Source organism: Manihot esculenta, chromosome 5 (genome assembly GCF_001659605.2).
Source record: "Manihot esculenta cultivar AM560-2 chromosome 5, M.esculenta_v8, whole genome shotgun sequence".
NCBI lineage: Eukaryota > Viridiplantae > Streptophyta > Magnoliopsida > Malpighiales > Euphorbiaceae > Manihot > Manihot esculenta.
In genome coordinates, this window is record NC_035165.2 from 3,529,568 (window position 1) to 3,548,319 (window position 18,752).

Below are 18,752 nucleotides of genomic sequence, written 5' to 3' on the forward strand. Positions count from 1 at the left end.
ATAATTTTTAAGTAAGTACTTAAATTAATTTTTTAAAGGTACGTTTTAGCATATAAATCTAATATTTTTATAATAAATAATTCTTTAGAAATTATTTTTATTAACTTTAACTATGTTGGATTTTAACTTCGCCCTCACCGTCGGATTCGTTGAAAGGAGGAAGCTGCGCGCCAATGCCCTGTTACCCTGTACCGGCGAAGAAATAAAGTAGGGTTGGGAGTCGCGACTTCAGAGACACAAGGAAACAGAAATGGGAGGGAAAGGAAGGAAAAGGAGAGAGAAGAACTACAAAGCGGCGCATGGAGGCCATACCCGTCTCCCGCCGCCGCCCGACCGTTCCCAAGTCGATGCTCTTCCCTCCAAACTTCGCCATATCATGTCCTTCACTTCTCATCTTCTTGATGGTTATCTCCCCACCCACTTTCTCCCTCTTTCTCTCTCCCTCTTGTATATGCACAGAAACACTTACACAGATTTGTTTTGTGTTTTTAGGTTCTGCTAAACCTTCCAAGTCTACTGAAGAGAAGACGAAGCGGGGAGGCGGTGATGCTGAAAAGGTAAGCTCTAATTCCTTCTATTTAGCTTCGTCAATTAGGGGTTTGTTATGCTTGTAAGACTATTTAAAGTTTTCTCTAGGCTGCTGTTATGGTTTCATTGATGAAAGTCGCTTGATTGCTTAGCATTGAATTGCTTTAAGATTGTTACGAAATTTTTAATGATGAGTAACAATTATTATATCTCTAGAAACTCCCTCCAGAGGATGCAATTACCTCAGAAGCTATTGTAGATGAAGGTGAAGATGAGAATCTCTTGACAACCCAACATTCAGATGATAGTGATGAGACTGTGCGGAACAGCAACGATGAAAAGAGAAAGAAAAAGAGAAAGAGAAAGAGAATGCAAGTCATTGATCTTCGGTTTGACACATCAATGGAGAAGACAAAATCCAGTGAGAAAAGGCGGGAGCGCAAGAAAAAGTAGGCATTTAACATCAATTGTAAATTTCTTATGCAAGAGACCTTTATCAGTTGCCTAGCATCTATTTTAGTGAGTAAAGTCCTGCTATTGAAAATTGATTTCTTTTCATTCTTGAACAAAAAAAAGGGTTATTTTTATTGAACAATTGCTAACTTTTTTTTTTCTTACTTTAGTCTTTGTTTCGGTTCAGTTATTTGTCATTTTCTTTTCATCCATTTGTCTGTCAATATCTACTGCTCTTGCACTATCTAAAATGTCTCCTTTGGAATTGTATAGTTGCGTGAAGAAGTTAGCAGCGAGGTTTCCCTGAATATGATAGTTGTGTTGCCAGCATCTTCATCTAAAGCATTAAATTGATCTGTGGCGTTTAGTGGCACGAGAAGTCTCCCTTATAGATGGATCAATTAAGAATCCTATGATTTTCATGTGGTTTTGTCATACAGGGGTCGAGCTCTCTTTTATCTCAATGTTCTTAACCTGTCTTTTTGTTTAGAATGCCCATAGGATCAAGTGACATTACAAACCAACGGCCAAATGCCAGAGATTTGAAATGTCTACTGCGAGCATAAACTTACTAGATTTACATATGCTTACTAGATTTAAACTTCCACTGCTAGTTTATCCCAATTCCCAAGTATTTTTCCAATTTCTTCTTTTTGTGAATGCTATACCTGGAGCTGAGTTTGTGTCTTGCTTCTCTAATAGTTCCCAAGATGTTTGGAGTCTAAAATTGCTGTCCATTGAAACCATAAACTAATGGTCATGAGTTTCATTAGAATTTAACAAGGAATTATAGCACCTTTGAGGGGTTCATTGGAGCATGTGTATGTGGTGTGACTGGGTTTATGTGGGGGATTTGAATTGGAACTAACGTAGCTGTATGTCTAATCACTTGCTTGTGAATTACCTAGAACTATAGAAAACTTCTTTTAGTTCTTACTTTTCACAGACTCATCTCAGACATACCTGTGTGCCTGAATTGTCTAGATGATCTTATTTTAAATTAATGTAGGTATTTGGAAGCAAAGAAGAAAAAACGCCAAAAATCCAAAACAGAAGAAGATTTGGATTTTCCTGGACATGAACAGATAAAATTTGGAGATGTAGTCCAAGCTCCACCAAAATTGGTTGCTGTTCCTAAGGTAGCTTTGGTATAACTTGATATTTCCATTTCATATTATTAACTAGTACAGAATAAGATATTCCTGTTTTCTGCAGGTACTGAAGAATGTTCCAGAAGCATCGCGAGAAAGGATTCGGTTACAGGCTATTGAGGAATACAGGAAACGTAAGGGATGGACCTCCAGGCCAGGGCTTAAGCTTCCTATTGTGACTGAAACGCATCCCATGTAATTGGTCAGAGCTTAATGCTTCATTTTGAGTCGATGTCTTTTTATGTTTGTGGGACCAACACATCTTATTATAGGGTGTAATACATGAGGACTGTAATCGGTGCCTTAATGTGCTTCAATTTTGTTGATGAATGGAGGGTGTCATCATAGAGTCTAAATTCCATCATCATCATTATTAAATTAGAACAGGAAAACCCTTTCAATCAATTTTTTAAGTTCGATTGCATTGTTTCCTTTAAGCTGTTGCTGTCCATGTCATTTAGGCTCTTATTGCGAGAAGGCTGCGAGTTTTGATGGATTAAAAGTAGAGTGTCCATATCTAAGTGCTAAGCCCGGTATCGTAAACACAAATTATTCTCAGTGGGAAAAATCATCCTGATGGAGTTGCACCATAATTTGGATCTCATGTAATTTCATACTAGACATTTCACTTATTCAACTTTAGCAAGCTGTTTTTCAACTTACATGACAATGTTTGGTGTACAAGCTATATGCGGAATCAACTAATTCTGTATCCATAGGGAACACAACATGGAGGCCTCCATCAGTGTGAAGGTTAATCAGTGTCCTAAAATTAACAGTTTTCTTTTCATCGCTTAGTTTGAAAAAGAACCACCCTAATAGGACAAGCTGAGAAGATCTTCATTGGCCCGCAAGCAAATTCCCTTCCGAGGCAAATTTGTTACCCTGCCTGCAAGCAGCAAAACCTTCAGTAACGAAACCTTCAAATGCAGTCTAAGCAGCTAATGGCAAGATGTCAGCATCCTCAAATTGAAGGTTTTTGGCTTCTTTTCCACTAATCTCTCCACAACTATGAACTCTGCCTGTGTCAAAGCTGCCCTAGTCGTCCCTCCGAATCAATCTCTTGGACAGTTTCCATAAACCTCATCACCAATACAAAATCTTGTAATACCACGCCTGGACTACCTGCACATCAGTTATTACATATAATCACATGATTCATTAGGAAACTATCCTGCTAAGAGTGGGAAACAATAAAATTTTAGAATTTTATATTGAGCATGTCCTAATCATTTTCTTATTACACATACTAAGAAATTCTCCAAATTTCTCACAATGTCACCAAATTATCTTTCAATGTGCATCGTTCATAAAGAAAGTGGATTAAGAGGAAAAGGATTTAATTATACTTCTGCAGTTCACCTTTTCCCTCAATCCTAACTTGAATCAATTTTGCCCCCTAGCTACTGGCTTTGATCTGTGTGTAAAATGTGTTAATTGTTTATTTTATTAATTTATGCTTCACTAATTTAAATTTTATTGAAAATAACAGATTTAATTGGTATAAAATATTTATAAATTAAAAAAAATTATTATTTAGTTTTATGAAAAACTCATTAATTGATTTATTGATTTTTTAAAAGTCTACTAGTACTACGATTAAAATCATAAGTTAAAATAATAAGAAAGACATAATAAGAAAGACAAATATTATTGATACAAAGAGATTAATTAGTAGATGAATAATCAACTAATAAAATTTTTTTAAACCACAAGAATTAAATAAAAAATACTTAACGGATAAAATTAACAGATAAATAAATTAATAGACTTTAAACGTTTTAATGTTTTTTTCTAAATGGATAAATTAACTAATAATTCTCTGAGTAATTTTTTTTTTACATTAAAACATTTCAAAATTACTCGTAACGTAGATGTTAATGATTAGAGTATTTATACATTGGGTCAACAGAAATGGTTGGGTAGAACAGAATAAGCGTAAAACTGACGCCCAAAATTTATGGGCCTTGTCCACACTAAAACGATGGTTCATTAAATAAGAAAATGGGCCGACAATGATGGAGCATTCAACCCAAGAAGGGAATCTTCTTCAGCCCAATGCGAAAAACCAGAAGAAAGTGGTAAACAGCATTTCTTCTGCTTATATTCATTCTAGCTATTGATCTCTTGTTGAAATCTTTCTCCCGGTTCACAAATCGATCGTGTCCTTAAGAAAATTTTATTGAGTTTTAATTGCGTTTACACACTGATTATTCCATGGTTGGCAAATCTGCGTGTCTAATTTACTGTTCTCTCTAAGTTTAGCAATGATTTCTTCGGCTAGACATGAGTTTCTTGAAAGGGATAATAGACTCTCTAGGCTCCGCCTTCTCTTCATATAGCTCTGCATCTCCAGTTCAGGAAGAAAATCCCAGCGCTGGAACAATGGAAGGCGTACCTGGGACTTCGATCACAAATGAACGCGCGGCATATAAGCTCAAGGGGTACTTTGATTTAGCCAAAGAAGAGATCGCCAAGGCTGTGAGGGCCGAAGAATGGGGTTTGGTTGACGATGCAGTTTTCCATTACAAGAACGCCCAACGAATACTCGTCGAAGCTACTTCAACACCTGTTCCTTCTTATATCAGCTTTAGGTATTGCAGAAATTAATCTCTATCATTGATTCCCTGTAACATACTCAAGTTCCAAGTTCGAAGTTTTGCTTGGTTTGTTTGCGGTATAATATGTGCCTAATCTTGTGATACTCCTACAAATTATAGCTCCGTGGAGTGGCTGACTTTGTGTTCAAAAGAGTATGAACTCACTAATTTCTAAGATACTTATTTTTTGAAATTTCTTCCTTTCCTTTAACAGAAAATTAACACCGTTGGAGAGAGAGAGAAAGGGAGAACTAATTATGGGCTGGGTTGCATTGCCTAAATTTGAATTCCATTATTTATTGTGAATTCATGTGTAGCATAACCACGTTTGTGAATTTTTTATGTCATTTACTCTGTAACAGTGAACAAGAGAAAGTTAAATCTTATCGGCAAAAAATATCAAAATGGCAGGGTCAAGTTTCAGACAGATTGCAAGCATTAAATCGCCGAGCAGGTTCACAGTTTACTCTGAATACTTGATTCATAATTTTTTTTAACTTAATTTTTTCATGGAAGAGTGCTAATGCTTTATTTTGGTTTTTCTTCCAATCTCCATTCGTCTCTACCGGTGTTCTTTTCAGCCGGCACATCCTCAAACAAGGTATGACTCGGTTTGTGTCAATTGCAAATATAAGATACTTCTTTTACTGGAAGCATAATTACATTTCTATTGTGCAATTAGATATAATTGTATCAGTTTCAATCTTTTTGCAGACTAACAACTAATCATACAGAAAGGAGTTTTTTTCTTTTTTCTTTTTTTTTGGTAATAAGAAAGGAGTTGTTTTCATTACATTTAACATATGTTATTCTTTTGGTAGATTAATGGGTCTTAGAATTTTGAATTCCTTTCCATTGACATTGTAAGCACTGGCACTAATTTGTATATTTGATAGAATGGCTTTAATTAGTTTTTCTTTCTACACGAAAAATCTCTCTCTAACTGTTATGTGTAACTATTATATACCTTCATATGGATGCCAAAGTTCCCATGTACAATTTTTATAATTTTCGTTTACTGACTTATTATGATTTACGAATGAAAATTTCTTTAGATCTTTATCATCTCATGAAATATGTTGCATCCTATAGTCATTGATACCATGAATATAGTCAAAAGCATGGCAAAATGCAACTTCCTTTTGTTATAAATTGAATAGTTAGTTATCATTACTTGTATTAAAATGGTTGATTGGCTGAAATACTAAGCCATGAACATAATTGTCAATTGCCTAATGTCTGTTACCTAATGCAGTTTGTTTGTGCGTGTGGTAGTTATGTGCCTGTATTTAGAAATTGGTTTTAATCCAAAGAATGACAATGAGCATGAGTAGCATACCCGAAATTTGCCATTTCTTCCAGTTTGCATTTTATTTGTATTAATTCAATGAACTTTACCATTCAATTCTTTCTTGTTAACTTTCACAACTCACAGTTAAGCTTATCCTTTTGTCCTGAAGAAAATTGTGCAAACTTTGGAACTATGAAGTATGAATTAGTGACTGATTTTGATTATTTAATTGTTTATATGTTGTTTATTCCTTGAAATATTGCAGACTATCTTAACTCATACACATGGTGCTGCAGTTTCATCATCAACATCAAATTTTAAGCAAGATCTGTCACAGAAGTCTCCTCGTTCCACTAGAAACAATGTAGTAATCAGGAATCAGACGGATAAACCTGCAAGCTCAAAACCTATTCTAGATTCTGGTAGCAGTTATGATGCAAAATTGGTTGAAATGATTAATACTGCAATAGTGGATAGAAGTCCTTCTGTAAAATGGGATGATGTCGGTGAGCAACTATTTTCTTTCTTTATTTCTTTCATTTTCTGTTTCTTTTGCTTGTCTTCAGTTTTGAATTTAGAAATTTACTCATCTAAAAGTTGTTTCCAGCTGGGCTTGAGAAAGCGAAACAAAGTCTAATGGAAATGGTTATTTTGCCAACTAAGAGAAGAGATTTGTTCACTGGGATTCGGAGGCCAGCTAGAGGTAACACGGAAGACTTCTCTATCAGAAAAAATGATACTACAGAACATAGTGAAGAAATTGTATTCATGTCAAGTTGAAACTCCTAATGCCTGTTATTTAGGTCTGCTTCTCTTTGGTCCACCTGGTAATGGGAAAACCATGCTGGCCAAAGCTGTTGCTTCAGAGTCACAGGCAACATTCTTCAATGTTTCAGCATCTTCCTTAACATCAAAATGGGTGTGTTTCTTGTTAAAATTTATGGTTCTCTTGCCGCTTTTTTTTTCTTTTGCTGATTAAGAATGTGTAATAAGTTCTGTTTTACTGGATTAGGTCGGAGAGGCTGAAAAGCTTGTTCGGACTCTGTTTATGGTTGCGATATCCAGACAGCCATCAGTAATTTTTATGGATGAAGTATGCTGCTCTTTCTGCAAACTTTTTTAGTTTAATTTTATTAGAAGTAATGCTTCTCTTGTTTTATTCTGCTACAGAATACTCTGTTGATCTCTTATATGCTCATCGAGAATAATGGATGCTTAAATAAAATACTTGGTGGTTTAGTGGTTGATGTTGAGCAATTGCAGCTGCTAATTTGTTAGGGATAATGGATAGCCTAAATCCATAATAAATAGATTTTATTTATCTAGTAGTTTCTTTTCAGATTTCTCATTATCTTATCTTATCATATTTCCTGTTATCTTATCCTAGATCTACTGGTTGCTTGTATTAGACTTCTACTTTGATTAGAAGTTCTAGAACCTTCACTATAGAGGAGTTTATTTATTCAATAAAAATAAGCAGATTTATTCTAAAAATTAAGATTGAGACTCTCCTTTTGAGTCTTGAGGTGTTAAAAGTTCCCTCTAATGAGCTCGTTATATATCAATCATCCCATGACACGATTCACAACCTAAGACCATAACATAATCCTTGTAGTTTGGTGATATCAAGGCTATTTTCTTTGTCTCTCCCTTGAAATGTTAATGAAGGGCAAGAATACATGATATCATCTGTTTAGACAAATTTTGTTACATTTTCCACTTCACTAGTGTTCCAACACATTGTTGCTTTCTCTTATCTTTAGCTACTGTAGATTAATGAAATCCTGTCTACATTTAATTGCCATATGTTTCTTTGATAGCATAGTACCTGCTACCTTCAGCTTCATATTTGGTTTTAACCTCCATTCTGAAATATGTAATGATTTCCTTTTTCTTGTTTGTTAACAGATTGATAGTATCATGTCAACAAGGTTGGCCAATGAGAATGATGCAAGTAGAAGGTTGAAATCTGAGTTTCTAATTCAATTTGATGGAGTAACCTCTAATACTAATGATTTAGTAATTGTTATTGGTAAGCTTAATGTTAGCCAATTAAGGTTTATTTCTAGTACACCTGGTGTGTCTATGGAATTTGCTTATTTAGCTAATTAGATTGATAAAGTAAAATTCATTGAATACATGTGTGAAGAATTTTGGGAAAATTTAGAGAATTCTTGTATTTCACTCTTAATCTTTACAATTGGTTTATATGACTATTTATATACAAAGAATTATATCTAAACAGGAAGTAAATAATCAAATAATAATTACAGAGATAATTAAGGATCCTAATCAAATCAAATCATATCCCTAGAATCAGTGAGGATCAGCAAATAAGTCAACACTCCCCTTCAAGTTGGTGCAAAGATGTCGCACATGCCCAACTTGCAAATCAAATTATGGTAGACCTTGTTGTTGAGCCCTTTAGTAAACACATCCGCAAGTTACCCAGTAGAAGTCATATGAACTAGGCTCAAGATACCGTCTATTAATTTTTTTTTAATGAAGTGCCAATCAATTTCAATGTGTTTCGTCCGGTCATGTTGAACTGGATTTTGTGCTATACTTATAGCAGCTTTATTGTCACAATATAAAGTTATCTTGTCTCTCTCGAGCAACCTCAACTCCTCCAATAACTTCTGTAACCATAAGAGTTCACACACACCTTAGGCCATTGCTCTGTATTCTGCTTCAGCACTTGACCGAGCAACAATACTTTGTTTTTTGCTCCTCCAGCTGACAAGTTTCCCTCCCACAACTGTGCAGTAGCCAGAGGTGGATTTCTTATAATCGAGAGATCCTGCCCAATCTGTATCTGTAAAAGCTTCAACTTGGAGGTGACCCTGTTTGGAGTAAAGAAGCCCTTTATCTGGCGCAGACTTTAGGTATCTTAAGATGCGAAGTAAAGCTTGCATATGAGTCTCGCGAGGGTCATGCATGAATTGGCTGACTAAGCTAACAGTATAGGCTATATCCGGTCGAGTGTGTAAGAGATAAATCACCTTCCTACCAATCTCTAGTATCTTCCAATATCTACGGACTCGCCAGTTCCTGCTTTCAACTTGTGATTACTTTCAATGGGAGATTCTGCTGGTTTACACCCCATCATACCAGTTTCTTCCAACAGAACCAGAATGTACTTTCTTTGGGAGATGAAAATTCCTTTTTCTAATATAGCCACCTCGATACCTAGGAAATATTGCAGTTTTCCTAGATCTTTGATTTCAAATTCCTGAGCTAACAACCTTTTTAGTTGAGTCATTTCCTCTTTGTCATTGCCTATCACCACTATATCATCAACATAAACAATAAGAAGGGTGATATTACCCTTGTGATGTTTGATAAACAGAGTGTGATCAGCATTGCTTTGTTGGTAACCAAAGGACATCATGGCTCTGCTAAACCTGTCAAACCAAGCTCTAGGAGATTGTTTTAGCCCATATAAAGCCTTTTTTAACCTGCACACCTTTCCTTGTGTTTTCTTATCAGCGAACCCAGGAGGAATTTCCATGAGCACTTCTTCCTCTAAATCTCCATGAAGGAAAGCATTCTTCACATCAAACTGTTGCAAGTCCCAGTCCAAGTTGGCTGCACAGGATAACAAAACTCTGATTGAGTTCATTTTTGCAACTGAGGCAAATGTCTCTTGGTAATCTACTCCATAGGTTTGGGTGAATCTTTTAGCAACCAATTTGGCCTTAAACCGTTCAATTGTGCCATAAGCTTTGTTTTCACTGTGAACACCCATTTACAGCAAATGAGTTTCTTCCCAGGTGGGAGAGTGACAAGCTCCCAAGTCTCATTTTTAGCCAATGCTTTCATCTCTTCAATCATTGCTTTCTTCCATTTAGGATCTGCAAGAGCTTTCTTCCAATCCTGTGGAATAGACACAGAGGAAATAGACAAGGCAAAGGTTCTATAGGAAGGAGATAAGGATTCATAAGAAACAAAGTTAGAAATAGGGTGTTTAGTACAAGATCGGACCCCTTTTCTTTGTGCAATAGGTTTATCTAAGTCATTGAAACGTTCAAGAGTTGTGGGTAACTCACCAGAAGGAAGAGTTGTGGGTAACTCACTAGAAGAAGATTCATGACTGGGTAACTCACCAGGAGAAGATTCTTGACTCTGAGTAGACTGCATAATGGTTTCTTCTGCCTTGTCTCTCCTCGAATACCTTCTCAAATATGGCTTGTCCAAACAACCAGTTCTCTCTCCCTGATTGGACATCTCCCCTTGTCTACTAGAACTCAAACTTTCTAGTTGAACCATATCATTCAGAATCACAGAATTCGGGATCACCTCTTCTTGCTCATTATTCTCCCCCTGAAGAGGTGAGTGGGTGGTAATGAAGTAGGGTTCAGTTTCTCGGAAGGTAACATCCATACTAACTAAGTATTTCCTAGAGCGAGGATGATAACACTTGTATCCCTTCTGTGTTGGAGAATACCCAATAAACACACATTTAAGGGCCTTGAGATCCAATTTTACTGCTGTCCTAGTATGGACAAAGCAAACACACCCAAATACTTTTGGTGGAACAACGTATGAATTCTTCCCTTGTAGAACCGCCAATGGACTCATAAAGTCAAGGGTCTTGAGAGGCATTCTATTGATAAGATAAGCAGATGCAAGAATTGCATCTCCCCAATATGCTTTGGGTAGATTCATGGTGAACATAAGAGATCGAGCTACCTTCAATAGATGCCTATTTTTCCTCTCAGCAACGTCATTTTGAGCACTAGTATAAGGACAACTAGTCTGGTGTACTATCCCATTACTCTCCAAATAAGCTGAAAAGCTACTATCCATGTATTCTCTTCCATTGTCAGTTCTCAAAATTTTCACCTTAGTATCAAATTGAGTACAAACCATCTTATGAAATGATTGAAAACAAGAAAAGACATCACTTTTAGCTTTAATCAAATAGACCCAATTCTTCCCTTGTAGAACCGCCAATGGACTCATAAAGTCAAGGGTCTTGAGAGGCATTCTATTGATAAGATAAGCAGATGCAAGAATTGCATCTCCCCAATATGCTTTGGGTAGATTCATGGTGAACATAAGAGATCGAGCTACCTTCAATAGATGCCTATTTTTCCTCTCAGCAACGTCATTTTGAGCACTAGTATAAGGACAACTAGTCTGGTGTACTATCCCATTACTCTCCAAATAAGCTGAAAAGCTACTATCCATGTATTCTCTTCCATTGTCAGTTCTCAAAATTTTCACCTTAGTATCAAATTGAGTACAAACCATCTTATGAAATGATTGAAAACAAGAAAAGACATCACTTTTAGCTTTAATCAAATAGACCCAAGTCATTCGAGTGCAACAATCAATAAAGGTGACAAACCATCGATTACCAGACAAGGAGACAGTTTGAGTAGGCCTCCAAACATTAGAATGAATAGTCGCAAAAGGAATTTGACTTTTATTATGACTCAAAGGATAGGATGTTCTAGTGTGTTTAGCATACTCACAAGCATCACAAAATAGAGAATCAAACTGAGTTCTAGCAAACAAATTAGGATAAAGTTTTTCTAAGGCAAAAAATGATGGATGCCCTAACCGTTTGTACCACTGTATTATTTCCTGATTGACATCCTTATTTTCTCCAAAACAGGTTTGAGATATCAAAGAACCTAGATAACCCTCCAACATATATAAGCCATCATGCAACCTATCATTGCCAATCCTCTTTCCTATGCGAAGATCCTGAATAACACAATGATCAGGAAAGAATTCAATTTTACAATTAAGGGCATTGGTAATAGCACTGACAGATAAAAGGTTGACAGGAAAGTGAGGAACATGAAGAACAAATGATAATTTAATGTTGGATGTGCAAATAACAGAACCTGTTCTGGATATGGGAGTCAAAGAGCCATCAGCAATTCTGACACTATCTTTGGTTAGAGAAGGAAAATAATTGAGAAAGCCTTTAGAAGAGCCTGTCATGTGTCTATTCGTACCGGAATCGATAATCCATGGAACATTATTAAGAGAGAAAGTATTACCTGATTTTACAAAGTTAGATGTAGCACCGGAGGACGAGGAATCAGAGTTAGGAATCGAGACCCTTTTACCTTCTGCCATGGTAAAGATTTGTGAACCGTGAAAGAATAGGAGGTATCCAAGGTTGTACACACAAGAAAGCCCAACCGATTCACCAAAAGACCGGATAGTGGCACGGGAAGGCCGAAAAGATGGTCGGAATCGTCGCTGAAATGATCGGAGCCGCGAAGCAGCGTCAGGTGATTGGTCATGCGCCAGGAAAGGGAGCCGCGTGAGCCTCACGTGCGGGCTTTTTCAATGTCGGAGCTGAGCGATCGGCCAGCGACAGTACTGGTTCCGACGGTGAGAGGAGGAAAGGCTCCTAGATGGGTTAGTACCAAAAAAGGTAGATCTAGGGTTTTGAAACCCTAAAGAGGAAAAAATTAAATTTGAACCCTAAAATTAGGAAAAGGCTCTGATACCATAAAGAATTTTGGGAAAATTTAGAGAATTCTTGTATTTCACTCTTAATCTTTACAATTGGTTTATATGACTATTTATATACAGATAATTATATCTAAACAGGAAGTAAATAATCAAATAATAATTACAGAGATAATTAAGGATCCTAATCAAATCAAATCAAATCATATCCCTAGAATCAGTTAGGATCAGCAAATAAGTTAGTGTAGTAGTTAGTTAACCAATCAGTCACATGTAATCAAGAAAGCATGTTATCAGACTTCTATTCATTTGGCTTAACATAGCCATAGCTTGTTTCATATTCTATATGTAGATGCGGCTAATAGATCTTCACAAGGTGGTGTTTCATTTAACCCTCATTCTTGTTGCTCTTTGCCATATATTGTTTGACATTTCATAGTTTAACAAGTAAATTTGGGGAAAAAAATGCTGTTGAAGTTTATGGCATCATTTTATATAGGGTAGACTTCAAATTGACAGATAGTTAGAATATTCTGAAATTTTATACATCATAGTACCTTTACCCGACCCAAAATAATTGGACTAGGTATGCTGGTTGTGATAATATGTTTGGATTTTTTTTTATCTCACCTTAAATTTGCTTGTTTTTGTGTGATACAGGTGCTACCAATAAGCCACAAGAATTGGATGATGCTGTTCTAAGGAGACTGGTTAGTGTTATAGCATGAATTTGCTGCAGCTTTTTTCTATTAAACTGAACTGTAAAATGATCATGGAATTTGCTTGCAAGTATACAAAGCAAATTACTAGAGTGTTTTGCCTAGGTTTTGAGTTAACTTGTTATGTTATTTCAATGAATTAGCATTTTTGCTATTCTAGAGTTGATTTCAGTGAGATGTGAAAAACTAATCTTTTAGAGTATTATTATCCTTGACTCCTAGTACCTCTCTTTTTTATCCACTCTACCACAATCCAGCAGGGTTTTGCCTGGACGACACTATCTTATCATGCTAGCCTAGGACTACATGCCAGAACCAGAGCAGAAATAACGTAAACTTGCTAGAGTGCTTCTTAATGTTGTTGATCTGAGTCTTTGAGAAAGGTTATGATGTCCATTTGACACATTGATGCCTGTGTCAAGCACAAATCTAAATCATTAATTGATTTATTTTCCTTCTCGCTTTACGGAAGGGTGGAATTACAGAAAATTTTCTAGTTGGTCCATATCATTTAGTAAGTGCCCCCTTGATTGTCCTTTGCATACTTGCTGTTACTTGTGAAAATTCCTCGAGCCTTGGCAACAGTGTAATGCAGTTTATGCATGTGCTAACTGCTAAGTGGTCATGTACCTGTCTTTAAAAATCGGTTTGAAGTGCAAAGAATAAAAATCAGCCTGAGTAGCAAACTCAAGATTATGCTGTTTCTTCATTTTTTTTGTTTATTTGCTTTCTTTGTGTGTATGTGCATTCAAAATTCAGTCAACTTTCAATTCCAGATTCTTTTTTGTTAACTTTTGCAACTGAGTGCTATATGATATCCTGAATCAGGTTAAGAGAATATATGTACCTCTACCCGAGAAAAATGTGAGGAGGCTTCTTTTGAAACACAAACTCAAGGGCCAAGCTTTTTCCTTACCTGGTATGGTTACGTGATCACCTTTAACTTATGTTGTGCATATGTGCCTTTCCTGTTCTAAGGACTGCTTATTTTTTAAAAAAATAATAATAACTTGTTATGGTCCTGGATCATGGATCACATCATGGGATAATGTATAGGGAATGAGCTCCTTGGAGGGCGCTCTTAATACCTCAAGACTCAAGAAAGGAGAGTCTCAATCTCACAATTTTGTGAATAAAATCCGCTTGTTTTATTTAATAAAGTAGAAGTCTAATATAAGCAATCATTAGATAAGCAATTACTAGTATAAGGTAATGGAAAATCAGATAAGAAACTACTGGATAAATAAAATATGTTTGTTATGGATTTGGTTTTTCCATTATTCATAACTGTTGCCAACTAGTGTGCAAAAGTGGGTTACATTATGTAGATTCTGCTAAATTGAGACTTCCTTTCATTCACATAAACTAACCTGCAGACCAAAATATGGAGTTTTCAGCCATCTGTCACTCATAATGGCAAGATTACCATGCGTTCCTTATATGCTCTCCTTAATCTAGGATCTTAGGAAATTATATAAATACCATTACCCAAACATGAGCTCACTAAAATGGTTCTGTAAGTCCTATCCTTCAAATATTGTTGTCAAAGCTCAACCTGCATCCTTGCAATTGCAACATGAAATGTTTACTAGTTGTTCCAAGTAACAGCCCCTAGATTAAAGAAACAAATAAATATGAACTTGAACACGTTTGAGATGTCTCTCAGAAAATCAGTTTATGTAAATTCAAATCAAAGGTCTAGGGGTCTAGGCTGGCTGCCAAATTCACTATAATCATTGTTACTGAGTAGGGAGTAGGCACATACATGAAAATTTGTTATAAACCATAGAAAGAAATATGAAATTTATCAGATAATGCATAAAAGTTACTTTTTAGGTTAGTTCATTTGTTTCCCTTGTGTAATATCCCTCTTTCATCGTGAATAACTTTTTGGGAGATTTACTATTTAATGTCTGAGTATCGTCATTATTAACAAATTAGTTTTTCGGTATCTTTCTCTCCATCAATGAAATAGTCTTTCTATTCAATTTTGTCTATTTCTGGTATTAAAAATATAGTAAAAAATCAAATTACCCTTTCTTCTTCGCATGAGGAGGAGGCATGAGGAGGAGGAGAAGGACTGGAGGAAAAGGAGGAGGAGGTTTTAGTAGGTTTCTGAATGCAGGGACTAGCTTGTTAATCATGACAATACCTAGAGACTAAATAAAGGCAAGAGGAAGGAATGACTATTTCGTTGATGGAGAGAAATAATGACGTTTTAATAGGTTTTGAAAATGTAGAGACTGATTTATTAATGATGGCAATATCCAGGGACTAAATAGTAAATCTATTCAACTTTTTTGGCATCTGAAATCTGTCTTTTTTTGCTTGTATGTCTTGTTCTGATTGCCAGCATGCATTCTCTATCTATAATATATGACGGATAAGGTACAATGGGAAACTTATGTTCTGTTGTATGGGCTTGTGAAATAATTGACCTCTCATTATGTGTGACAGATGGAGACCTTGAGAGACTTGTTGGAGATACAGAAGGTAAGATAATTATTATTATGATTGCCTTCGACATAATGTTTATTGAAGGACAGTGGAATTGGAATTTTTCAATCCATAGGAAATGATTTTAGCCCAAGGCTCAAGTCAAGTTGATATACTTGTGCATGCATTTATCCCTACTCGTAACCAATGGATGTATTCCACTAATCAGTCAAGGGAAAGATTGCACTCAAATCATCAATGTTAAATGACAGGAATAAATCTTTTCAAACTAAATATTTTTGTCAGTCATTTTACTTATAATTTGTAGGATACTCTGGGAGCGATCTACAAGCTTTGTGTGAAGAAGCTGCAATGATGCCAATTAGAGAGCTTGGCTCAAACATTCTGACTGTCAAGGCCAATCAGGTGATTCAGCTATACTTGTCTCTATTGACGACTTGGTAAATAAGTTTAATAATTATAGTTTTGGAAAAATGATATTTGATGCTGGCGGATGAAAAAGTAGGTTTTCCACATCATTGGTACTGCTGTAACTATTCAGTAAATTGGGATTATGGGATTTTTACCCATTCATGTTGAAAGCAAGGTCATGGCTTTTCATTTAAGCATGTGGTTACATGTTCAATACTTCAATTAGGTCATAGCTGTAACACAGGGTCCTAAACCTCTGTGTGCGTTTGTCAGAGAGAGATAGAGTTATCTAAGGAGGTGCTGGAGTAGGCAGCATACTGTCTCCAATTTTTCAGTCAATAGCTTATAGAAATTAAGAGAAGAAGGGAGGAAAGGACCACGTTAGCTTTGTCTCCTTTTTTCATCCTTGCCTGAGCGGATAATACAACTCTTTCTAGAATTTATAGGATGGTTATCAGAAGCTTTTAGAAAGCAAAATATCCTGTGTATAAAATTGAATGTATCATGTCTTTTTCACTTGAAACAAATATTTTGGCAGTGAAGTAGGAGACCTGTTCACTGTTATTTTAACTCTGGTGACTAACACCCGTCTTTCTTCATGAATGAAGAGAGGGAAGGAGGGTGGGGAGAGGTCACAAAATATTTTTAAAAGAAAAGTGGAAATGTTCATTAAAGAAATTTCACTAAATAGTTTTACATCCAATTTCTTAACCTAAAACTGTCCTTTCCCCTGTCTAAAGGCCATATTTTACTTATAGTCCCACGAGCAGCCTGGTCAGTGTGTATGAAATGGTTTTTCTCGGTCTTTGAAGTGTGCACTGTGCATGCAAATGCAAGATATTGCAGCACTTTCCTTGTGGCATGATCACATATAGCAGTAGAATTATTTTTGCATTTTAAGTTTGATCATTATGGTTCTTCATTTCTGTGAACTATGATGTACGCTAGGTTTCCACTTGGAGGGGTAACTGATGCGTGGGTTTTACCCAGAACCTACATTAAAAGAACATTATTTTATAGTAATTGACATGTTTTATCAGGTGAGACGACTAAATTATGAAGACTTTCGGAAGGCAATGACTGTCATTAGGCCCAGTTTAAATAAGAGCAAATGGGAAGAGCTTGAACGGTGGAACGAGGAGTTTGGGTCCAACTAATTGATTTCTCATTGCAAAATGCTCCATCTTAATTATTTTGTTTTAATACAATCTGTAATTAGCAAATAACCTACATGCACTACAAAGAAATCCGCGTGCTCAGTTCACCATCTGAACTCTTTTTATGTGGGTTGCTTTTGTAATAAATATTGTAATTGAAAGAAGAAAATCACCAGCATTTTCCTGGACAAAGCATTTGCCTCTGTACAAATTTGTGTTTTATGTGGAGGGAGTAACGTGAGTGATTGCGAGCATGCAGATATGAGCTGAGGGAAATATTGATGTTTGACGCAGTCGTGGGATTCAAATGCTTTCCAATTCAGCCTAGCTGTGCATGATTTTATTTTTTGGGCAATAACTAGGAAAAATCAACTGATGTTAAACATGCTGCTACCTTTCAAGGGTACGCTTAGGTGTAAGTTCTGCTACTCTTTTGCTGATCTGTGGAAACGTGATAATAGATGCGGCTGCTGGAAGAACCAGTGAACGACTGCCTTCTATGAACATACGTGTGGAGTTTGATGTTCTGTCCACTTTCTCTCTTGCTCGCTCGTGTTTCCATCACTTCCCATCCTTTTTTTTCTCAGTTTCCAAACAAATTTTGAATTGAATCAAGATTAGAACTGTGTTATCTCATGTTTCCGTTCTTTGATCCGAAATATTTCTGAAAAATTAATGTGTTATTTAATTAAAAAATTAGCACATTGAAATTCTGTTTGGTAAACTGTCTAATACAACGAAATTATCAAATTATATTGTTCTCTAAATTTTGACTTGTTGCAGTGGCATTTCAGCTGATTTAGAGCTTCAAAGGCTTCACCAATTAGTATTATAACTTACTATAGTCTGATTCAAAATTGAATTGGTCTAATTTAGATTAAAATTAAATAAAAATTATTTAAATCTTATTCGAATTAATTGATTGTCCTATTTTAAATCAAAATTCAAAAAATTTTTTTCAGAAAAATAAAATTTTCAAATTTAGATTTGATTAAGAAATCAAATCAAAATTAGTAGACTTTAAATTCAATTTGGAGTACCGCGAAAATTAAACTATCCAAATCTGAATTCGATTTATATTAGTACTATTTGAATTCATCTCGAATTTAATTAAAAAATTAATTTAAACTATTTGAATCCGTCTCAAATCCATTATTATTATCCCAATAAAATCTAAATTAATTTAGTATTATATATTTTAATTAATAATTTATATAAAAAATATTTTTCATTAATATTTTTTATTTAAAAGATTTAATATTTCTAAAAAATATTTAAATTTTAATTTTTAAATAAAAAATATAAAAAAATTTATAAATATTATTATAAAATATAATTTTTATATTAAATTAATTATTTATATAAACAGATTCAAATAATATGTATTTATACCTAAAATCTGAAGCAAATTTAAACCTATAATAGATATTATTTTTTAAATTTAAATTCATTTCAAATTTAATTACAGTTATTTAAATTTATCCTATTAAAATTACGAATAATAAAAAATATTCCATGCCGGCCTATTCCTATATCTATGAATTTGA

General features: G+C 35.1%; 2 protein-coding genes across 3 annotated transcripts; both read left to right on the forward strand.

Annotated features, from left to right (window-relative positions):
• Positions 1-124: 124 nt before the first annotated feature.
• On the forward strand, positions 125-2,569 carry LOC110615831. Its single transcript, XM_021757986.2, has 5 exons — positions 125-404; positions 493-557; positions 745-977; positions 1,991-2,120; positions 2,197-2,569. The coding sequence occupies exons 1-5, from the start codon at positions 251-253 to the stop codon at positions 2,329-2,331; spliced, it is 717 nt and encodes a 238-aa protein (XP_021613678.1). The 5' UTR covers positions 125-250; the 3' UTR covers positions 2,332-2,569.
• Positions 2,570-4,230: 1,661 nt separating this feature from the next.
• Positions 4,231-17,397, forward strand: LOC110615830 (spastin). Of its 2 annotated transcripts, none has more exons than XM_021757984.2 (13): positions 4,231-4,726; positions 5,095-5,186; positions 5,314-5,333; positions 6,320-6,529; positions 6,631-6,726; positions 6,827-6,942; positions 7,036-7,116; positions 7,932-8,055; positions 13,122-13,171; positions 14,009-14,099; positions 15,638-15,673; positions 15,945-16,042; positions 17,089-17,397. In XM_021757984.2, the coding sequence occupies exons 2-13, from the start codon at positions 5,137-5,139 to the stop codon at positions 17,203-17,205; spliced, it is 1,089 nt and encodes a 362-aa protein (XP_021613676.1). In that variant the 5' UTR covers positions 4,231-4,726; positions 5,095-5,136; the 3' UTR covers positions 17,206-17,397. The 2 variants fall into 2 exon arrangements, with proteins under 2 accessions (XP_021613676.1, XP_021613675.1); XM_021757983.2 differs by having other exon boundaries at positions 4,233-4,726; positions 6,289-6,529.
• Positions 17,398-18,752: the final 1,355 nt, after the last annotated feature.